Raw genomic sequence first — 24,380 nt, 5'->3', positions numbered from 1 at the left:
AGCAACATGACAGAAGACCAAATTTACCTGATGCACAAAAGTCCAAATTCAGCATTCTAGAAGCAGTTTAGGAGTAGTAGTGATATAATGTATATTGGTGTAAAAATTAAAGAGATACTAAAAAAAAAGCAAACAGATACCAAAAGTCAGCCTGGAATCATCTACTATTGTTACTGCAACAGCCTGCTTCCAGTTTTCCTGCTTTCTCAGCATCAGTGCAGCCACTGAGATGAACTCTGTGATCAAGCACTTCCTTCATAAGACCCAGATGCCGTGTTAACTCCTTGATCTCTTTACCTTCATCATATCATATGAACATCACCATCAATCTGACACCATGAGATACGTGTTATCATCCCTATTTTAAAGATGTGGAAACAAATGCTCAAAAAAGGTGACTTCTTCAAGGTCACCTAGCTACTACTGGATGGAGCAAGATGCAAACATCCCTAAGTAACAAGTGGTATGAACCATAATACCAGTACTCAACAAATGTGAGGGATCGCCACTTACTTAAATCTTTTATTATTCACAGAACTTTTTAATTTTATTTTTGTGACATTAACAATACAATTTAAGAGAAGTAAAATAATCACGTAGGACTCATGTATTCTTCACAAGATATCTACCATTTGTAACCTATTCAGGTATCTCTCAAATTCTGAATTCTCAAATAAGAATTTAATTTGGAATCTGTTTTCTAATAAACAACAAACCTAACTCACAAATGAAACTTTCACTAAATGACTATCCTTCATGTTCTCCAAAGTTCTCAAAATCTCTAATTTACAACCCTGAATTCACTTCTCTCATATAAAAGTAATAAAGTATGGCCAATTACGGTGAAATATTAGAGTTGAATAAATAAAGGTATATAAAGTCATAATTTCTTGCTTGAAGAAAGCTGAGACATGACTAGGAAGTCCATAACATTTATGAGATGGAATAAAAAGCAAAGTTTTTTATTTATGAATTATCATTGTGGCAAAAAATAAAAGACCATTATTTTGCCATAATAATGATTTTTTAAGTATAATTTCTCACGCATTAACTTGGTGACTCTCAGAATTGTAAGATAAGATTAACAAAAATAATTATTTTCATTTTAGCGTCTGGAAATTTAGGCTATAAGGTTTGGGAACTCGCCCAAAGTCACCAAGCTACCAATTCTGTCTTCAACTCATCCACTTTTTTTCACTCTTTCCAGGTCATCTCTATTGCACAGACCTCACCCGCCTACCCAGGCCACCTGCTCAGAGACGACAGGCAGCCTGGATAAAGGGAGTCCTGCAGGCAGCTGAGACTGTCACTGGAACGACGGCAAAAGGGAGAGGAAAGGAAACCAAGATAGCCTTCACTGAAACTCCCTCATTGACCTTATCTAAAGGAATGTTTCTGGGACGCCGCTACCCGCCTGAGCAGAGCTCCGATCAGGGCGGCTCAGATTAGTTTTCCAGGGTGTGCCCCGACTTTCCAGTGCCCCTGACACCTGCCACCAGCCATACCTTAGGTGTCCGCCCGTCCCGGTCCAGAGTCAGACCATCTAGACTCCTCTACCAGCAGAAACGAAGGAGGCCTTTGCTTCAGCCTCTGCGACTTACCTGTCGGGTCATAAGAGATTTGATTTTTTGCATGTCGAAATCGTGAAAGGGGTATTCTGTGGCAAAGAACTGACAAATCACGCCCAAACACCAGACAGCTGGCCGGTACACAGGGAAGCCATAGTGAGTAGTCACGTGGAGCTGCCGACCCTGGTCATCCTCTCTCTTTCCCTGAGCATGCTGGGAATTGTAGTCTTCCGGCTACCACCGACACCCGCAATGAAGAGGAGAGGACAGCCCAGGTACTACATTTCCCAGCAAGCAAAACAGTGGACACTTAAGCCTGCAAGTCTTGTTGCTCTGAGTGACCACGGCGACCGCCTGTCTTTACAGAATTCCTTGCTCTTGGTAACTCCGTTGATAAAATGAAAAGCTAACTCGTAGGTGACCAGGCATTGAACGACAGGAACAAGCATTGAGAAGACAGTATATAAACCAGACTGACGTGATTCCCCTAAGAGTATAATGGAGGAAACCCCACCTAGTAGAGACGGGCGGAGTGGGAGGACCTGAGATTGAGGTGACAGGAACTCAAGGGAAGGCAGTCTCCCAGAAGTGACCTGAGAACCTGGGACTCTCTAGCTGGCTCTGGGCTTGGCCTGAAGAAAGGTGTGGTCCAGGTTGTCCAATAGGCAGCTGTCCAGGGTTAGGGCTGTTCTTCCTCAGTCTTGGCATCCACTGCAAAAAAAAACTATAAAACCCAAAGATTTAACCCCTACCTATTTATTTCACTACCTTCCTAATCTAAGGCAAGTCAAGATGGAAAATGCAACAATAATAAGTACACATGTCACTTTAAAGTTCTCATTTCAACTTTTAGCAATTCAGTTAAATTGAGGAAGGTAGAAGAGTCTTTCGGGTTTAATTTAAGGAAGAACTTTCCAGGGGCACCTGGCTGGCTCAGTTGGTGGAACATGTGACTCTTGATCTTGGGATTGTGAGTTCAAGTCCCATGTTGTGTGTAGAGATTACTTAAAAAAAAAAAAAAAAAAAGTTGTAGTTATTGAGAACACCAGGGGGAAAAAAAAGGCGACCCAGCACTAACAACAGGTAACAACTATTGAGCGCTTACTACATGTCAAGAACTCTGCTAATAGCTTTACATATATTATCTCATTTATCCACATAAGCATTCTATGGGGTTGGTACAATTATCCCCATTTTTTTTTTCAATTATCCCCATTTTAAAGATGAAGAAACCAAGGTATGGAAAAACTAAGTAACTTGTCTGAGATTACTGCAGACATGCAAGCAGAAACTGAAGGACTGATTATGCAGATGTTGGGTTTTTTAAGTTTATGTATTTATTTTGAGAGAGAGAGAGAGAAAGCACGAGGCAGGGAGGAGCAGAGAGAGACGGAGGGAGAGAGAATCCCAAGCAGGCTCTGCACTGTTAGCTCAGAGCCCGACATGGGGCTCAAACCCATAAACCGCAAGATCATGACCAGAACCAAAGTGGGGCACTTAACAAACTGAGTCGCCCAGATGTCCCCAAGATGTTGCTTTAAGTAAGAATTTCATGTATGGTGTTGCAGAGTGAGTCCTGAAGGGTGGTAGCAATAATTCTTTTTAAATTTACTTTTAATTAATGTTTATCAGAAACCCATGATTTCAAAAGTATTTCTTAGGACAACTGAAAAAGTGTTGAAGTGTGCCAAACTAATGAAAAAATTCGGTAAAAAAAATAGTATGGGTGGTACTACGATATGGCAAAAATAATAAAAGTAGTTTGCAAATGACTGAAGTTTAGAGGACCTTACAGAGGTTATTTCCAGTTCTGAAATTATTTTTTTTTTATTTTTTTTCAACGTTTATTTATTTTTGGGACAGAGAGAGACAGAGCATGAACGGGGGAGGGGCAGAGAGAGAGGGAGACACAGAATCAGAAACAGGCTCCAGGCTCTGAGCCATCAGCCCAGAGCCCGACGCGGGGCTCGAACTCACGGACCGCTAGATCGTGACCTGGCTGAAGTTGGACGCTTAACCGACTGCGCCACCCAGGCGCCCCAATTATGAAGTATTCTAGTCACAATTCTTCCCAGTTCTCTGCTCCAAAAGAACCACCCTGTGCATACTTCTGTCGTGCTTAACAGTTCTTTTTGAAATTATGTTTACCTATATGCTTCTCTGTTATTTGTACCCCATAAAAAATTCCAGGTACTTTTAGGCAACCCTAGTTTAGTTTATTCTTTACCTGCTCTGGGCTTTATTGCCAGGCAGTTCTTACTGTATGAAAATCTTCAATATTTAAAAGTCTCTGAAAGCACCAAAAGAAACAGAAACTGCTGACTATATTGGCATGTAAAATGAAACCCAATTCAATTTTTGATTGTTAGGCACTAAGCGACACTACACTAAGCACTTTAGATTAGTAATATACAGTCTCAGTCCTCAAAGAGTTTACAGTCTAGTTGAAAAGCATATATTATAGCTGATCCAAGACCAGTAGTTCTCAAACCTGACCATTCAAATTCACTGGCGGAGTCTGCCATTGCTAATGTTTTCTTTTAGGTTCTTTGTTTAAGATCCTCAGTGATTCTTATAGGCAGCCAGCTCTAGAATTTCATATCCATTCTTTAGAAATGAGAAAATTTTTCCATCTCAGGTTTCAAGGTCACACATTTTAAAATTAGAGCTTGAGTCAGAACTAGAACCCATATCCAAACCCAGAATTTTCCCTTTATATAGTCAATACACAAAGTTACAAGTGACAAAACAAAAAACTTTTTTATTCCATGTATTTGTCTTTTTCTATCAGCCAAATCGGGGAAATGAGAGTTTTCCGTATCTCCATGACCCTGAAAAGTCAAGAAAGCATTAAAACTTTGTTTTACTCTAATACTCTTAAGTTTTAGTTTATTTCTTATAAACTAAAAAGAAACGAACAATCCAGTCTTCTAAAAGTTTAAAGGCTGTAACTATAATGTTGAAAACATGTAAAGTAAATCAGTGCTATTGTCTAAATAAACTATATTTTCTAATTCAGCGTACCCTAACATGATAGAAAATAATTGAGCCATACGTGATGCATTTTTAATTCCCTAAACTAAACAAACAAACCTAGAGCCCTAAAGAACACTTTTTAAAAGGTGAAGCATGTTATCTCATTTCCATTTTTCAAAAATGAATGTAAGGCTTATTTAGGACTTTCATATTTCCCTGAAGGACGTTAGTGGTAGGCCAGAGTAAACTAGTGGAAAGTTTGGATGGCCTGCCAATAAGTCTTAAGAAAGGCTTCCTGGATGGGAGGCCCTTGGTAAAGGAGTGACAGCCCCATTTTTGGAACATCAGAGCAAAGAGTTTAAGTTGATCTGGACAAGGCAGCAGCATTAGCAGGAAAGTAGGATAAGGGCATATTTCTGGTGGCCCAAACAAAAGGAGCCTCTGGAAACTTAAATAAAAGCTGGTTTGATTAGGAAGATACATTTCAAATCATCGTATAAACATGAAAGCAGCACAAAGTTGTGGCCTCTCCAGGATGAAGTAACTACACTTTCGGAGCAAGGAGTAGCTTGCTTAAACTTAAACTTAAAACTTAAAACAAAAACAAAAACAAAAACAAAAACACTTACTGAAGGTAAAGCAGTGACCTGGAGAAGAGCCCAGGAAGGAAGACTGCTACATAGTCATTTAGCAGCCACATGAGGAGACCTAGGCTTCTGGGAGACAAAACTGTACAGGAGTGAACACCAGCACAGCCAGAGGCAATTGCGATGGCCTCCTCTAGAAGCCAGCTCTTTCCAATAACCTGTAAATTGAAATCTAATTACAACATAAGACAGTGCTTTCTTTCACCAGTTCTTAGTCCCCACTATTCTACATTGACCTTGGCATTGGCATTTTACCACTTTTCCAATTCTTCTTACCATTCCAAAATATTCATATGCTACTAATAAATAATGAATGCAGGGGTTTGAAATGCATGTAGCAGACTGCTTGCCTTATGAAACAAGACCAATCTTATTTACAATTTAAACTAGATGATAGTGTGACGTGAAAAGCTGCAAAAAAAGCCCTTCCCTAAAATCTCCCCCCAACACAGTGACTCCTTTCATTGCTTGAAATTTTATTTTATTTTTTTACTTTAGAGACAGGGGAGAGTCAGAGAGAGAGAATCTTAAGCAGTCATGCTTAGATTAGAGCCTGACATGGTTCTCAATCCCATGTCCCTGGGATCATGACCTGAGCTGAAATTAAGAATTGGACACTCAACTGACTGAGCCACCCTCATTGCAATGAGGTGCCTCTCATTGCTTGAAGTTTAATCACCATGGATATAGATTGATTAATCAGACTTTTCACTTTAAATGTAATTATAACTAAGATCAATAAATAGGCTACAGAACCCCTCTGTGGGTTACAAGTCAAATGTGAGATATTGATGATGGGAAATTTCTTATATAATAATAAAGCACTTGAAACCATTTTCAGCAACCATGTAAAAATTGACAACAGTTGAAGTTCTATTTTATCATTACCTTGTACGACTTCCTGTGCAAACATCCTGTATTTAGAAATGACTGGGATCCGTAAGAGTTTATGCCTACCACCTGCCACTAGAGGGCGCCTTGCATTGCATATGCCACGTAGCACTTTCCCCAGGCGTTAGGTACAGGTGTTGCCGTTTTTTCATGTGTGCCATGACATGAAAAGATCACAACTATGATTCATTTTGGCATTTGTTTATATAGTGTCTGTTATCACCTATTTCATAAAATAAAGGACATTTTAAAATATCATGCAAAAGAAACAAAAAATCTCAGAATAAAAATCAGCCCTTTATATTGAGTAAACCTAACATTAAGAAAAAACATCACTACATTGTCTTCATTTCTCTCATTTTGCCTAGGACCCAAAAGGTTTCCTTATGTGCCAGCACTGGGTTCGAAAAACACTGGAAAGAGCTTATTTTAAAAAGACAATTAGAGATTAATATTGATTTAAAAGATATGAGGGAAATCTATGTGATATCTATATTTCTGAATTATATTTTGTACAAACCAATATTAAAAGTATATGCACTTCTTAACATCAGCTGAGAATCAGAAGACATGGGCCAACGAGCATTTGGCGTTTATTTCTCAGGGAACAACTTAACAAAAATACTAGTTAGGCACCAGGTAGGTGCTAAGGATCCATAACAAATTCGACTGGTTTCTGTATTCGAGTTGCCCAGAGCAAAAATAAACATGCAATAAAATTAATTGAGATTAGTGAGATAAGTGCTGCAGTAGATGTATGTCCAAGATTTAGAGGCACCACAGAGAAAACTGTGCTATAGTAATTACCTGGGAGGAAGCTCTGGCTGTTTTTCCGAATCATGGAGAGATCATAAAATGACCTCTGGAGAGGCCTCAGGTTTTCCAAAAGTCACTTACTCTCTCTTTACCTATAGAAGCATTTCTGGAAGTGTTGGGAGCCTTAATGCAAAAAGTGTTTCAAAACTTGGATTCCAAAATAACTATCATTCCTTTTTTTTTTTTTAACCTTTAATTACGCTTGGGAATCTCTTTCCTCTTATCATTTAACTCCTTCAGTGAGCCTTTATGGTTAAAAATGATTTATGCTAGGAAATTTTGCTGGATTTGGTGAGATTTTCTCACATACTTTGTTATATGCTTTATGTTACATGCTTTTGTTACATACTTTATGTAGTGGAAGTCTTGGACTAGAGCCTTCTTGCAATAAATGAAATTAAATGGGAGTTAACTTATAACTTAGTAAATTAAGAGGAAGTGCTAAGGCTGCTTGCTCCCATGGCAATAAAGAGGCCAGGCTGAAAAGCTATAGCCCTGACACCACAGCAGAGACTATAAGAGCTTCTCTGGGCCATTGGTTTACTTCCCCTATGCTTCAGCTGTGAAAATGTAGCTTCAGATATTATCTGTTTTCATTATAATTATGCATGGTCCATGATTCACTGTCACTTGGAAACACACCTGCGGTTTGCTTTTAAAAATAACATGAATCCATAGATTGAATAAAACCATGCCAGACATTTGTAATAGAAAATATTACATAGAAAAAATCAGTTTTAAAGATATTCAGTGCTCTGTTTTGATTCTTTAGTATAATTTTTACATGTTACTTAGTGACTTGATGATTTATAACTATTTAGCAGATATACGAAATACTTCAATTTTCATAGAAAAAGAATTTTAATTTCAAAATTATGGCATAGTTTTTGCCTGATAGGAAACCAACTTACATTTTTCAGGAAATTTCACAATATGCTCTCATTATGAAAGCATACTATTCTTCAGTAAAGTCACCCAAAAGGATGTTCTCCTTCATGTGATTATTAATAACTAAGAATGATTCATGAAATACACTGACAATTACTGATAGTCTGATAATCGCTAAAAAGCTGTTCTAAAGTCATAAGCCGGTATTCTTGCAGAGCACATAACAGGTGTTCCCACTCCCTGTGTCCTTTGTATACACATTCATTCTGTATTCAAATCACAGAAGCAAGAGACAGGATAGGGTCTGTTACCTCACTGCTAATTTCCCTAGCAAATAAACCACCAGCTGCTGGTCCATGAACCAAGTTGCCACCAGGAACAGGGCACTGTATGCATGGGACAGGATGCTTTCATGGAGTCCTTCAGCAGCACGGTTGGGATCTTTCAGTGCAAAATATACCTCCTTCTCTTAGGTAAGGCACTGCATGAATTGTGTTTCAGCTGTTGTTTGGGTTTTCTTTAATTGTGGGCATAAGGTAAATATTTGCTTTAAGCTGCAGATTCACTCAGATAATTGAAAAACAGCTCAGAACCTTTTAAACAATAACACACTTTGTTCCAGAAAAGAAGCAGAACATTTTAGGAGAAATGAGGCTCAATAAGTAGATGATTGTGGTTTTCTTAGAACAACATTTATTGTCAACAGCATTCATTAAAGACCTAAAAACTGAATGAATTTCTTTTTACAGTTTACATATAGATTTAATAGTCTTTAATGCATTCTATTTTGGCAAGTATTCACATAGGCCATAAATTTGTGACTGATTTTAGTGCAACTTGAAACAGTTTATGAAAATGATTTTAATTAAAGATATTGTAGTAAACTGTCAGCTCTACTTCATTTTGAGTTACCTATCACAAAATGCAGAAAAGGTGTGTTTTCAAAGTTACAAAAAATATTTTATACACAATAGGGAAAAATGTGTTAAGTATAATTTCTCCAAATACCTTTAGCCTTTCTCTTTGCCCAATGGCTAGTCCTATTTTTTTTTCTTGACTTTACTGTTTTCCCCTCATTCTCCTCTTTAGTCTTAGAGTTTGAGTCTTCCTTCAACATTCCTACTATTTTATGTCAATTTTTTTCACTAGGTGTTCTGTTTTTCATTCTTCCTACTTATCAGGTTTAAAAGTCAAGTTCATTTCTTGTTTTATCTATAGTCAATAGATAGGGACTTAAAAAAGACTTTATTCTTTAAATTATAAGAACAGATTAGCTAAATAATTTAAGTGTTAGCCTTTTTCAGTAGTTTCAAGCCTTGCTTTCACTGGTATCTTTTATTATAGTTTTCACTATAAATGTGATTATTATTCAAATTTATACCTAATGTTGTATATATCCCACATATTTGAAATGTTCAGTTGTAAATTTTTCTAAGAAGTGTTTGAATTTCCCATAGTTGTGATTGTTCCAGTGTTTATGTTGTCAAACTCAAGCCTATGTAGTTTTTAGTTTTTGAAATTCTTAGAAAAAATAAACAATTACCATAACAGACTTCTTGCCTTTGTGCATTTTTCTGGGTTCTGAAAGTATCCTACGTGTCAGTGCCCCCACTTACTTTTAACTGTATAACAATAGGAATGCTGCCATTTCATTAAGTGATATTTTTGTAATTGGCTTTAAGAAGAACTTATAGACAATTTATTTGAAGATTTTGACTAAAATAAAATTAAAATGTACTTTAGAGAAATAGCATGTTCATAAGTAGTTAAAGCGGTTATCCCTTAAGTTATTCATATGTAAATTCACTTTTCTCCATTGATAGTGTGTTGTAAAGACCATATGTAATGTGGAAATCTTTTTGCTTTTAGAATATTGGATATCTGATTGTTTTTTCTTTTTTTTTTAAGTTTATTTATTGATTTTGAGAGACAGAGAGGGCGTGAGGGGAGTAGGACGGGAGAGAGAGAGAATCCCAAGCAGTCTCCACACTGTCAGCATAGAGCCTGATGTGGGACTCACCAATAGTGAGTTGATGACCTGAGCCAAAATCAAGAGTCAAACACTTAACTGGCTGAGCCACCCAGGTGCCCCCCTGATTGTTTTTTCTTTTTGAAAAAAATCTTAAAAATTTGAAGCCCAAGGGGTGCCTGGGTGGCTCAGTCAGTTAAGCTTCCAACTTTGCCTCAGGTCATGATCTTGTGGTTCGTGGGTTCAAGACTCACTTCGGGCTCTGTGCTGACAGCTCAGAGCCTGGAGCCTGATTCAGATTTATCTCCCTCTCTCTCAATCCCTCCCCTGCTCATGCTCTGTCTCTCTCTGTCTCTCAAAAATAAATAAATATTTAAAAAAATTTTTTTTTAATTTGAAGCCCAAAATGTAGTTTGTAAAGTCTACTCAAAGTACAAGTCCATAATTTCTATTTTCTCTAAAGATACAGGAGTTTATTTTCAGTCAACAATAGTTGTGTTATGCTTGCTAATATTATACATGATAAAGGGGAAGTAAAGCCAACTATTTTGAGGTACAGCTAGAGGTCACTTTTTGAAGTCTGATGTTTATATCCAATACAGTGCAACTAGTCTACGGAATATTTGTTGCTGGAATATAGATAAGTTTCACAATATGACTTCAAGTGTTCCTTACCACTGGATCAGTCTTTTATAGTGCTGTTGTTATACAGCTTAGGGGAGTCTCTAAAAGTGAAATTATTGCTATAATATTGTACCTCAGATTATTAAAGTTTCTCCAAGTTAGTATAATGCCTTATATGCAAAAAGTCTAAGAGTTTTCCTTTTTTTATATTTAGGAAGTAGGTGTTAGTGACTCTAATAATAAAATTTAATTTTTATTTAAGTCCAATTATTTGGAATATCAAAGGAAATTAAAATTTCATCAATTTTTTTACATTTATTTTCTTAAAGTTTATTTGTTCATACAGAGGTTAACTTTCTAAAATCAGTAGTTTTAATTCTTTAGATTTTCTCATAAAACTAGAAAAGAGAGCTTGAGAAATTTTCAAAATGAAGCTAATTTTTTTAAGTTAATAAACTACTGTTTTGACAGCACAGATTCATCACATCTGTGTGTGATACACAGCAATGGCAAAAAGTGTGTGTTCTGAAAGTGTAGAGGAATTATCCAATTATCTGTTTATTCACTAAAGTTTACTACATGTAAGGATTACATCATATCAATAGGTTCTTTCCTGCAAAATGAAAAGATTTTAGTAGCTGAGATAAGTTACTGTATGAAGTGAATTACATTCTTTGCTGATATTCTTATAATGTGCTACCTATAATTTATCTGATAAAAATGGTGTAGATGGTCTAAGGAAAAAGCTATTATAATAGCTGTGCTATGTCTCACTGTCATATGTATATTTGAAAGATCACACATATTTGAAAAAAATTTAAATGATATGATTTCATATCATTTGATATTATAAACATTGAATACATTCAGAGGTATTGGTAGCAATACATTATTTAAGGCATTATTACATGACACAGTTTTCCAAATAGCTCAAAAAACTAGTTAACCCTCCTTAAACAATTATTATAAATGCTGTATAAAATGTTATTTTCTTCTAAAGTAGTTTTATTATTCCTGGGCTGCAACATTTGTATTGTATTTAATCTTTTATTAAATAACATTTGCTTTCCACAACTCCAGTCATAGACTCTCCAATCAGTCTTTTTTGTACTTACTATTCAACATTCTGATTCAAGATACAAAAGTCACCAACATTTCTATTCCAGTCATGCTAGCACTCCATATTTGTAAAGTGCCTTCCAAGCATTTTCAGACTATTACAATCTCAGTTACTCTTTAAACTACAACTACAACTACAACTACCAAAAAAAAAAAAAAAAAAAAAAAAAAAGGGTAGATGAAAAACAGTTCTTCCCTTTTCCAAAATATAAAAGGAAAAAAAAAAAAAACCTACACAAGGACTGCTGACTTCCCCACACAAGAACGCCATCTAAACCTAGAGCTCACTGTCAAAGGCGATTCCTGAGTTGTAAGTCAGCAGCCACACAGCTTTTTCCAGGGCATTCTCAAGACAATGATGTGGATTCCCACCATCCCCCATGGTTCCTTGGCAAAAAACACAGACTTTCTGCCTTATTAAAAGATATCCAGGGTTTGTGACTTAATAAGCAGACTAAAATCTGAGACTCAATACTTCAAATTTCTTTGGGCCCTTTCAATTAAATATGGGTCCTTCACCTTCAAGTGTAAGGTAGTCAAATACAAAGTGTCAAATACAAAAAATTTTTATTTCTTGCTTACCAGGAATGTGTCCAGAGCTTCTTATCCCCACTTTCAATGAAAAGCATGTAGATGCATGTTGTTTTGTGCAGATAACACAGATGCTAAGAAGAATCTTTTCCTTTACTGGTCCCTCATCCAAAGGCCCAATGTCTTTCTGAATCTGTGACTTGAAGAACCCCACTCTCTTCTGTTGACCCCTGCTTCACATACCACAATCATTATGAGGTTTAAGTCCTAGATTCAATTTCTCTTCTTTTTTCTCTCTCTTATGATTTCCTTGCAGAAACCACTACTCCTTTTCTGCAATCCACTTTATTTCCTCTTTAGAATTCCTAGCACCAGTTCCTTCTTTTTCTAATGATTCAGATGAGGAACAACTACAAATTAAACATTCTTGCACTTGCCAGAAAAGAAAACAGAAGCAAATCCTATACCTTTGTAACTCCTTTGTTACAAACCAAATCACTAAAATGAATGTGCAGGCACAGCCCTTTCTCAGGAGAAAAAAAAAAAATTACAAAGTCCATCACAAATACAGAAACTAAGGAGACTATAGGACACATAATTCTTTTGCCCAGATAATCACCTAAGTCTCAGTCCATACAGTCAGTTTCTGGTGAGCACCTAGGAGTTCCTTCTCCCCCTAACATTCTGTAATCTTCCTCTTTATGTTTTCTGCTGAGTTCTCTAACTTTCCTGCTGGACCCCGGTCTCACTCTCTACCAACAGCTAGCCAAAGACCAAAATGATGGAAACCTTTGCACTCACCTCCATCCTGGGAAGCAAAGGGAGAGGTTTACTGTTGGTAAAATTTGATTCCTTATAGTAACAGGCCTACATCTTTCCATTTCTCCAAAGAAATCATTGCACAAACAGATCTTTCTACCTTTCCCTTCCTAATACTGGTGGCCTTTTTATAACACAACTTAGAGAAAGCTTAAAGGTCGTTTCTCAAGTAGGGGTGAAAAAGGAAAGCAAGAAAAGAAAAGAACTATTTTTATACGAGAAAATTGAAGTTGTAAGATCTATTTGTGCCCAAATTTTTATCTTTCCTCACCTAGGATTTTATTCCACCTTTACTCATCTATATTTGGCTTCATCGAGTTTTCTCTTTGTAGTGGATCATTCCAGTAGCTACAGACATAGTGTTCAGCACCCATTCAAAGAAACAGAAGAAGGAACAGAACACTTTTCTGCTCCCCTTCACAGCAAAACTCCCCAGAAATATTGTCTATACTCACTGTCTGCAGTTTCCATTCTTTTTTCCCCTCACTGTTCAAAATATTTCACATTTCAATTCCACCCATTCTCTCCCCCACTATTTCAAATGTTCATATGATGTTGGTAGTATACTACTCCCTTTTAAAAAGAGGATGTTGAAAAGAAAGAAAGGGTGTGCCTGGATGGCTCAGTGGGTCAAGCGTCCGACTTCAGCTTGGATCATGATCTCATGGTTCACAAGATCAGGTCCTGCCTTGGGCTCTGTGCTGACAGCTCAGAGCCTGGAGCCTGCTTTGTATTCTGTACCATCCTCTCTCTCTGCCCCTCCCCTGCTCGCTCTCTCTCTCTCTTTTTCTCTCTCTCTCCCTCAAAAATAAACATTTAAGAAAAAATGAGGATGTTGTGGGGTGCCTGGGTGGCTCAGTCAGTTAAGTGTCCGACTTTTGATTTTGGCTCAGGTCTTAATCCCAGGGTACTGGGATCAAGCCCTTCCTTGGGCTCTCTGCTGAGCATGAAGCCTACTTGAGATTCTCTCTCTCTCCCTCTGCCCCTCTCCCCTGTTCTCTCTCTCTCTGTCTCTCTCTAAAATAAAAAAATATATTTAAAAAATAAAATGAGGATGTTGAAGCAAAGAGCTTTTAATTAGGATTCTAGCAACATGGTAGTCTGAACTAAGGAGTCTCTTCTCAATTGCAAACACACAGAAGTGCTACATAACATTTAAAAATGTATATCATGGCTCAAGGTAAAGGTGTGGAAATTTCCAGGTTCCAGAAAATAGGAAGAAACCTGCAGATGTAGCAGTGAGTGCATGGGCCCAAACAACTCAGGCAGGCAGGATGCTGGGAGCCAGGGCCTCGCATTAGCAGAATTCCATCCCCCCCAAGTCCTCCAGGCCCTCATTCTCTCTTAAACCCACATTAATCAAGCTTTCATTCCCAGTATATCCTTTCAGTATTGCCTCTTGTATGTCAAATGGGCTTCTAAAATGAACATATCCAAAACTGACTCCCAATTTGCGCCCCCCCCCCACCAAAAGTCTATTCTCCTCAGTCTTCCCCATGGTTAATTTATTAGTTTCCCATTAACAAATGACATCCATTCTTCCAGTTGATCATATCAACAACCTTGGGCTCATTCTTGACTCTTCTTTGTTTCTTGTATTTCACCCCAATGTGCCATCAAATCCTGTTAGCATCACCAGCCTTTCTCACAATACCTTTTACTACCATACTAGTCTACAGTACAAATATCTCTTGCCTACTTTATTGCAGTCACCTCCTAAGTGGTCTCCCTGCTCCTGCTCTCGCCCCTATCTCAGTCTTTTCTCACAGCTGCTAGAGTATATCTAGAAGAAGGAGAAGGAGGAGAAGGAGAAGGAGGAAGAGGGAGGAGCAGGAAGAGGAGAAGGAGGAAGTCAAGAAGAAGGAGAAATATCATATCCCTGTCTGCTCACAAAACTCCAGTTTAATCCCCATCTCACTCGGAAAAAGTGCCAAAGTGCTTGCTGTGACCATGAGACACCGCCTGATCTGGCCCCAACCACCTTGCTGACCTCATGTCCTACCACACTCCTCCTCCACTCTGTTCCCTCTGCTCCTGCCTCTTGCTGTTCCTCAAACACACACCAGGTTCCTGTTTCTGGCCAAGAATTATTGATCATAACTGGTAATGGCTTCATGCCACTCTTCTTGGGATATTTCCATGGGACAAGGCTTTGGCTAAAGGCTAAAACTTCCAATAATAGACTAGAAGCCATTTCAGAAGACTTTGGAGGGAGATTCTGAGGAGGAAGTAGCCCCTCAATGTTTCTTGAATCACATAGTTTCATTATGATATAATATGAATCAAACACAGTTTCATAATTCTAGAGGTGTCATTGAACTTTAGAACTAATAATCTTTCCCAGTTCTCCTTTTCTCAGTCAAAGATAATAACTTCTGCTTTTCCTTTTCATTTTGCCTTTAAAGAAGCCACTCAATCAAACCTTTGGGTGGGGTTTTTAAAATTGCCTTTAAAGAAGCCACTCAATCAAACCTTTGGGTGGGGTTTTTAAAATGCAGAAGGTTTGAGAGACAAATATTTACCTCTCCAGGTAACAGGTACTAGAATGGTCAGTACCTAGAAGCCTCTCTCCTTTGTAAGCATTATCACCTAATCAGGTTTTCTCTGTATTGCCCCTTAGATTGTGAAATGTGGCTCAGGATCATTACAACTTTCCTTTCCTTCACAGCAGGTGCTTGCTTGGGGCTGAAAGTGACAGTGCCATCACGCACCGTTCATGGCATCAGGGGTCAGGCCCTCTACCTCCCCGTGCACTATGGATTCCACACTCCGGCATCAGACATCCAGATCATATGGCTGTTTGAGAGACCCCACACAATGCCCAAATATTTACTGGGCTCTGTGAATGAGTCTGTGGTTCCCGACTTGGAATACCAACACAAGTTCACCATGATGCCACCCAATGCATCTCTGCTTATCAACCCACTGCAGTTCACTGATGAAGGCAATTACATCGTGAAGGTCAATATTCAGGGAAATGGAACTCTCTCAGCCAGTCAGAAGATACAAGTCACCGTTGATGGTGAGTCCACTATCAGTGATGTGGGCAGCTGGGTAGCATGGCAGTTAGTAACAGCTCAGGAGATTAGACCATGTGGGCTTTAGGTCCTGGCTCTGTAACTTTGGGCAATTAATTAACCCCCAAGGCCTCAGTGTTTCAGGTACAAATTACATTATCTATCTCATGAGGCACATGTAAAGTATACGCATGTGAAATATATACACAGTGCCCAACTAAAGGTAATCAAGCAATGAGTAGAACTTATTATTTGTTTGCCTGGAAACTATCAAGGATAAAGTCACTGATATAATAATATGGAGGAAATTTTATTTTCTCAGTATCAGAACACACTCTAGGAAGAGCCCTCTTTGTCACATGAACATTCTATGTTGGCACACAGTTTGCGGGAGGATGAGACTTGCTCAAGGACCATACTTAAGGAACAACAGAAATTGCTGGAAATAATCCTCTGAGGGAATGTAGAATCAGCTAAATTTCACACATTTATTTTCCTTAATGAGGTATATAAGTAGCGTACCTCAAATATACGGTGTCCAAATCATGGCTTCTGATGTCTCCCCTTAAACCTGATTATTTAACAGGTTAGTATTTAAAATGCCCTCCATTTTAGTAAGTACTAACTCCATTCTATCAGTTGCTCAGGACAAAACTTTGCATCACCATTGACCCCCTCTTTCTCTCGTATCCCACATCTAGGCAAGAAGTTAATAACTCTGTAGGCTTTACCTTCAAAATGTAGAGTTCAGTTACTTCTTATCACCCCCTCTCCCACCCCTTTCAACCGCACCACCAGCTCTGACCTGGACTATCCCTAATAGCCTGCTACCTGATCTCTCTGCCTACACTCCAGCCTCCAGACACTTAAAATCCTCCCATGGTTTTCTGTCTCAATTAGAATAAGAGCCAAAGTACTAACAACGTCCTACAGGGCCCACATGACTACCCACCCCCCGCCCCCGCAGCATACCCAACATCTCTGATTCCATTTCCTACCTCCCTTCCCCCTCACTCACTCTGTTCTGACCACACTGGCCTCAGAGCTCTTCCTATCACAGGACAAACATTTTGTAGATGTCAGGGCCTTATAAGTCAGGGCCTTTGTACTTGCTATTCGATCTACTTAGATTGCTTTTCTCTTAGATAATAGCATGGTTCCCTCCTCTATTTCCTTTAGGTCCCAGCCAAAATGTCACTTTATCTGTGAAGGTTTTCCTGACCACCTTATAGAAAGTATAACCTCATTCCTCCAAATAGGAGAGAGAGAGAGAGAGAGAGAGAGAGAGAGAGAGAGAGAGAGAAAGAGAGACTATCTATCTTGAGTTCTGCTTTATTCTTTTCATAGCACTTATTTCCACCTAGATTTTATTTGATTATTGTTTCTCTCCTTCCCCTAGAACATGAGGTCCATGGGAACAGGGACCTTTTATTGTTTACAGCTTTGTCCTCAGTACCAAAAAACTGATACTGGCCATTAGTAGGCACTCAGTAAGTGTGCATGGGGTAAATGAGTGGAGACCAGAGAGACTGCAAGGAAGCAAAGGCACAGGATGTGAAAGCAGATGCCTACAGAGCAACTATGAAAAGAGAAAAGGGAGACAATGTTCATGAAATTCTCCTGAGTAGTATCCTATCTCTCCCTAAAACTTAATGGAATATCCATTACTTTTTAATATATAGTAAATTGGATCTGTTTAGGGAAATGCAACTAAAAAAAATCATATCAGGGGTTTAGGGTCTATCTATGTAAAAAAATCTTCCCAGGAAACTTCCACATCTGAGTCACACTCTTTAAGGCAGGTGTTATGATCACAGTCTATTCTGATTGGTTCTCCCCATATAAGACCTTGACATTACTTATTTGACTTATGCCATACCACATCTATTTCCACACAGAGAGATAAGCTTTTCCTAAGTAAAACATAAGCTTTTCCTAAGTAATAGATATACACAACTCATTTTTCTTTTTTAATCATAATAATGTAAAGAAAAGCTATTCCATCCACATCCTTTGTTCTTACCAGAAACTATAAAAGATTAAACTGGGGGCACCTGGGTGGCTCACTTGGTTGAGCATCTGACTCTTGATTTCAGTGCAAGTCATGATCCCAGGGTCATAGGATTGAGCCCCAAATTGGGCTGTGCACTGGGTGTGGAACCTGCTTAGGATTCTCTGCCTTTTTCCCTCTGCCCCTCTCCCTTGCTCACTTGCTCTCTAAAATAAAAGCAAAAATAATAAAAAGTTTAAATTGAATGGACAAATTCAGTTGTCCTCATCTTAAGAAAGGCTAGAGGCTTCAGAGCTACTCAGGTCCCCTGCAAACTGTTTCAACCACCTTTCTCCTTATTTTTCATTTTCTCCTATATTCTCTAGGCTGAAGGATTGGGTCTGTCTGTTTTCTACTGCACATTTCTCTGTATAGAAAAATGTGAGCATGAGTCAAGAGAAATTTACCTGCAGAGATGCATCAACCCCAATTTAAAGCTTGATAGCAAATTGAAATCTAAACATTAGAGTCAATCATTTCTCACTTTTATACCATCTCATTCTCTCTGTGTCCTGTGATGATGCATGGAAGATTATGAAATGCATATCTCTCCAAAATGCAGACGAGAAACACAACCAGATATGCAGCTCTCTTCATTTTGTCACTGACTGCTGTGTAACTGGGCAAGTCACTGTCCTTTATCAAACAGAACCAACAACCTCAAAGATTAGTGAAATTTACTGAAAGTATTTGTGGATACTTATATAATTCCAACCTTTACCCAACAATTTTAGAGTGAAAACCAAGGGAGGAAATATTTGCTCATTCTTGGAAATGTGTTCATTTGACAAATAGTACTATGTACCAGATTCATGACATGAAACTATTTTCCTATGACTTGAAGTTCCAACAGGAATCACTATTGAATTTGTCTTTTATGTCTCTAATGGGATGTAATTGCAATAACACATTTTATCCTATTTTCAAACTGAGTCAGTGTTGAAATGTAGGCTTTGGTTTTGGTAAAGTGGCTAACATAGTGTTGCAATTCCACAGCAGTTAAAACATAATTAGTTCACTCACAAAGAAAGAAAAGTAAGTGGTGAACATGTGATTCTCTAAAACTTTCCCTCAATATTCCACAAGTATAATGTATCTGAGCTTTATATTTTCAGATAGTGGATAAAGATTTAGGTTCATCTATCCCAACCAGCTGCTCTTGAGATATTAGAACAAACCAAAAAGAGGGAAATGTCTTGTTAAAATTTGCCTGTGAGAGTATATATACCTTTATGGTGTTGGAGACAGTACAATGCAGAGGAAATAAGGAAGCTGGTGTTCTCTACACTAACTGCATTATCTGTAAAGTAAAGGTTTTCGTTAGAAAATCCTTGAAAAGTACATTCTAGAATTTGGCTATTTCTGGTATAAATGATATTTTTGTATTTTATCACTTTGCATTTTTCCATTAGTTTTTTATTCTTCTTTACCTTCTGAACCGTCCACATCTACAAAATGTAAAATTTTAGATTCATTTCCCCAGGATTTGGTATTTGAAAGACCGCACAGATTTGTATTATAATTCTGTGGTGGCAAAAATCACTTTTGTCTCTTTTGATATTGCAGATCCTGTCGCAAAGCCAGTGGTACAGATTCAGCCTTCCTCTGGGGCTGTGGAGTATGTGGGGAACATGACCCTGACATGCCTCGTGGAAGAGGGCACCCGGGTGGCTTACCAGTGGCTAAAAAACAAAAGACCTGTCCGTACCAGCTCTACCACCTCCTTGTCTCTCCAAAACAACACCCTTCATATTGCTCCAGTGACCAAAGAAGACATCGGGAATTACACTTGCCTGGTGAAGAATCCTGTCAGTGAGATGGAAAGTGACATCATTATGCCTACCATATATTGTAAGTTTTTTAAAAATACGTACTCATGCGTTTTCTTCTGGGTAGTTTACACAAGGGTTGTCGTCACAGAGAATATCAATACCAGCTGTCATCTGTTTTTTAAGCTACTGTAATACAGTACTGGTTGTAATTACATTTCCTATACACTGCCTTGTCAGGAAATACAGCTCATAGCACAACCCTGTTTCTTGAAGTTCAGGTTGAGATACCGGCCATGGGCCTTTTAGGCTACATTTTCTGACTTAGTCCATTGTGTGACCTTACTTCCAGTAGCAAGTAGGAACCTCAATTTCAAAAACCCAGAGCCATGCTGAAGGACTAATTTATCCAACCCAAGGACAAAGAACTGGTGATTATAAAGTGGGAGAGGGTGTGTTCTGTTGCTGACCACAGAAAGAATGCTCCCAGATTATGCATGGGTATTGTATCCCAGGTTATGGCTGTTCTCTCTGCCCATTTTCTCATCTCTGTTCTTAGAGGCTGGGTGCGGGAAGAATCATAGTCAGAAAAACCTGAATTATTCTGAAAGTAGGTATTAAGGTTCTCAGAGGATCAGTAATTACTTCAGATTTCAATTTCTTTGGTTCTTTTCTTCTGTCATTGTTGCTGTTATTGTTTAATCTCATATACAGAGTTAAGTTCATCAGACTCTTCAGTTTATGTCATATTATTATCCTAACCCAACCAAGATCCCTCTTTCTTGATTGTATTATTTTTCCCAGTCCCCTCTATTCCATGGCACCACCTCTAATATGTTTAATATGGCATTCTAATTTCAGCTTCACACAGAGTTTCTCAACATCCACACTAGTGACATCTTGGGCTGGACAACTCTTTGTTGTGGGGGATGTCCTATGTATTATAGGATGTTTAACAGCATCCCTGGCCTCCCCCCACCCCCCTGCAATTATGATAACTAAAAATGTCGCTGGACATTGCTATATGTCCCCTGTGTGGGGAGGGGTACAAAAATCTCCCCTAGTTGAGAACCAATAACCTATCATATTGGGAAGCCTTCATATCAGTCACTATGTAGCTTAGAGCATTAGCCACAACAGTGTAACAAAAAGAGTGAGGCATGGCAAAGGAAAACTCACCCCTGTGGCAGGAGGGTGGAGGTTTCAGCTAGGTGAACCATAGGGCAGAATTAAGCGTGGTAAGTGTATCTACTTAATCTTCAAGTATATCTGTATAATACTAGGAGAGGCCTAAAGCCTAGTGTTTAAGTAAACAGACCTAAGTGGTAAACTGATTCTGTCATTACCCATATGAACTTAAGAAATTCCTTGACCTTGGGGTGCCTGGGTGGGTCAGTCGGCTGGGCATCTGACTTTGGCTCAGGTCATGATCTCATGGTTCATGGGTTCAGGCCCTGCATTGGGCTCTGTGTTCACAGCTCAGAGCCTGGAGCCTGCTTTGGAATCTGTGTCTCCCCCTCTCTCTCTGCCCCTCACATTCTATCTCTCTCAAAAATAAATAAATATATTTTAAAAATTAAAAAAAAAAAATTCCTTGACCTTTCTGAAATAGTTAAAACCGCCTCACCATATGGCTGTGGTTCAATTAGGTACTGTCTGAAAAATAGCCAAATACTGACACAAAGCAAGCATTCAGTAAACAGAGGCTGTTTATGTTGTCAGTTCTATTTTCTTCAATAGAAAATTGATAGAGCCCTCTTGAGGAAGTGTGTTACTAACTTTTTGGAGAAAAGCACCATATGTACCAAATGTAGGTTTTTCCAACTAGATAAAACTGAGCTCCAGCAATGGAGCAGGAAAAGCGACTGCAAGGAGAGGAGTGCAGTGGTATGATTCAGGTTTACAGTTATGTTTGCTTGAACCAGCAAAATTAAGCCAATAAAAACAGAATCATTGAATCTTGGAACTGGAAGCTATTCTATAGTTACAGCAGAAGTGAGAAAATGTGCACAATAAAGTGTATAAAATAAAATGTCGTAGATACCATAGGGAAGTGTACAAAGGACCATAGTAGCTAGGAACATGAACTCAGGAGCCAGGGCCCTAGTTGCAAATCCTGGATCTACTACCTTACCCCTCTGTGCCTCAGTTTCCTCATCCAAATAATGGTAATAATAGTAGTACCTATTTCATAGAGTTACTGTGAGGATTAAATCTGTTACTACATGTAAATTGCTTAGAACAGTGACTGGCTCATAGTAAGTACTCTGTTAGCCATTACTAGCACTACAATATTATGAGGCTATAGATGAATTTCATTCAGAGAAGGAAAACATTACTTCTGGCTAGAGAGAAGGTGAAATTTGAGATGGACCTTTGGGTATGGGTATGACTGGGGCAATGGCAACGTCTGGAAAAACCATTCAGGCGATGGGGACTACAGGAAACCAAACACAAAGCAGAGGTCAAAGGTTAGGCAAATGGTCCAGTTTAGAGTGTAGGATACAGCAAGGGGCATGGTAGGCTAGATGGTCAAATAGATATTTTTGAGTTAAATCATTGAGAGCTTTGAACACTGGGTATTATTTGATAAACAATGAGGAAAAATTATTTTTTAAACAAAGGTCCAAATATAAAAAGACTAGAGAATGGTCTATAAGCTAATACTTAGACATACATATTCTAGGCTAAATCAAAAAATGTTTGCCAAAAGAGCACGTTTTCAAGTTAGATCACAAACATCATACAATTATAGAAATGGTATATATAGGAAAGAAAAAAAAGGGGAAGTAGGACATATTGACCTACAATACAGAGAGAAAAAGTCATCAGTTTTGAACTATAAAGAGTGACTACACATATCTAAGAGCAATTTGAAATATTTTTTTCTGAAAAGTATTATTCACATAGAAATAGAAAACAAACTTCATACATTGTATAATTCATTTTTGGTGGAGGGGAACCTAAGAGGATTAACTCCTAGTCCACCCTAGTCCAGAATGCATTGTCTCAAAGATTAACCATTCCCCAAATTATATTCAAAAGTGCTGAAGAAGAAGGAAATTATAGTTTTTTACCAAGAAATACCAAAATACCACACACTCCAAGCAACTTACTTAAGATTTGTTACAGTCATTAATTATATTGTGCTTGACAATGGCATTATTTTCATGGCTGAACGTTTACAGTTTTATATAATTTTATATTCAGATAACATTGTGAAAATGTTCTGTCTGTCTTAAAGTGTAGGCTGAGAAATAGATTCACAAAGAAAGTATAAACTGTGCCTATCTGCATGACGACCATTGCATTGGAGTGAAAAATTCAGATTTCATGTGGTCTGTTTATAGGTGTAGTCATATCCTTGACTGAAGTTTTTCTGACATGAATTAACACTTCCATTCAACTGCAAGTAGCACAGACCTAAGTATTGAAGTTATTTAAACACAGTGAAAAAAATATGAGCAGGCCAAGTATATCAAATCTAGGATTATGTAGATAAATCTTTACATTGTTTATTGCTTGGTCTAAATGGTTTACCTTCACATACAAGGTACAAAATGCAAAACCAGATATTAAACCATCCAGATATCATCTACTGAATATCAATCCCAAGGAACTTCCCATTATTCAGTGAGATGAGAGGCAGTAGGAAGTGAGCTTATGGTGGAACATTCCTTATTAACTGATGATCTGTTGTTTCAATCACATTAAATTCTAGTTAATATCATGTCATTTGGGAGAGCAGTGGAGAGCACAGTAGTGATGAGCCTGAGCTGAAAATTCAGACTGCCTCATTTAAAGCCTTGCTTCTACCATTGGCAGGATGTGTAAGTGATCCCATGTCCTCATCTCCTTATCTACAGTTCTCAGTGTAAGTCTAATACCTGTCTCAAGAGGGATAGGGAGGATTAGGTGAGATTTTATGAATAAAGAAGCCAGTGAGCAGCACATAGGAAGAACTCAATGATCTTAGCTTTTTTTTTCTTCCTTTTTTATTTCTTGTTTTTTTCCCTTGTGCCAAAACTATTCTGACATAATTGGAAACATGGCAGCAAGAAGTTATGGAGAGCTTGGGTAATTTAGAAGATGCCTGCAAAGAGAAAATGGAAAGAATACCTTGAGAAGAACATTTGTCTTTCCCAAACATTACCATTGGTTAACATACGTTATTTTGTTTACATGAAAATAGTTTCTTTACATCAATTCTTTCTTATATCTATCTATCTCTTCATCTATTTGCCTACCTTTAAACTCTAGCCATAGATTTAAATGAAAAATTCCTGGGGGAAATTGCATAAACAATCACAGATACATGAAAGTATCTTTTGCATCTTTAAATACACTTTTGTTTGGCTATATCATTTACTTTAATCTGGCAAAGTAAGAATAAGATTTTTCTTTTGACATGTACAAGCTCATGCCCCAATCTCATTATTATCATAGAATATGGTGATATACGATGTGTAAAGAATAAAAATGAGGGAAAAATCATAATCCTTTCTATAAATATTAAATATTATATGCTTTAAACTCTTGAATCTTCTTTCTTATCCTGTGTTATTTTAAAGAATTAAACTATCCCCATCTGAATAAATTCAGATTTCGCAGAACATGTCTTCTATTATAGACTGAACTTCCTTCTTTACATTCTTTTAGATATAGTATATGGAAATCTCACAGAGAAATGTCAGTC

At 37.9% G+C, this 24,380-nt stretch overlaps 2 protein-coding genes across 12 annotated transcripts in view; one reads left to right on the top strand and one right to left on the bottom strand.

Moving 5' to 3' along the window:
- VPS50 (VPS50 subunit of EARP/GARPII complex) overlaps positions 1 to 12,262 on the bottom strand; it is a 143,183-nt gene extending 130,921 nt beyond the window's left edge. For 2 of the 5 annotated variants that reach the window (XM_045494778.1, XM_045494781.1), the window contains exon 1: positions 1,602 to 1,770. In XM_045494778.1, the coding sequence (XP_045350734.1) occupies positions 1,602 to 1,634 (33 nt within the window). In that variant the 5' untranslated portion in view covers positions 1,635 to 1,770. Of the gene's footprint in view, positions 1 to 1,601; positions 1,774 to 12,080 lie in introns of those variants that run through there. The other 3 variants (XM_045494784.1, XM_045494782.1, XM_045494779.1) reach the window with 3 other exon arrangements.
- Positions 7,964 to 24,380, top strand: part of HEPACAM2 (HEPACAM family member 2) — a 43,059-nt gene continuing 26,642 nt past the window's right edge. For 2 of the 7 annotated variants that reach the window (XM_045494788.1, XM_045494789.1), the window contains exons 1-3: positions 7,967 to 8,259; positions 15,520 to 15,870; positions 19,482 to 19,766. In XM_045494788.1, the coding sequence (XP_045350744.1) occupies positions 8,181 to 8,259; positions 15,520 to 15,870; positions 19,482 to 19,766 (715 nt within the window). In that variant the 5' untranslated portion in view covers positions 7,967 to 8,180. Of the gene's footprint in view, positions 8,260 to 8,657; positions 8,724 to 12,850; positions 12,857 to 15,516; positions 15,871 to 19,481; positions 19,767 to 24,380 lie in introns of all 7 variants that reach the window. The other 5 variants (XM_045494785.1, XM_045494787.1, XM_045494792.1 and 2 more) reach the window with 4 other exon arrangements.

This window comes from Leopardus geoffroyi, chromosome A2, assembly GCF_018350155.1.
Source record: "Leopardus geoffroyi isolate Oge1 chromosome A2, O.geoffroyi_Oge1_pat1.0, whole genome shotgun sequence".
Taxonomy (NCBI): Eukaryota; Metazoa; Chordata; class Mammalia; order Carnivora; family Felidae; genus Leopardus; species Leopardus geoffroyi.
This window is presented reverse-complemented; position numbering and strand designations above follow the sequence as displayed.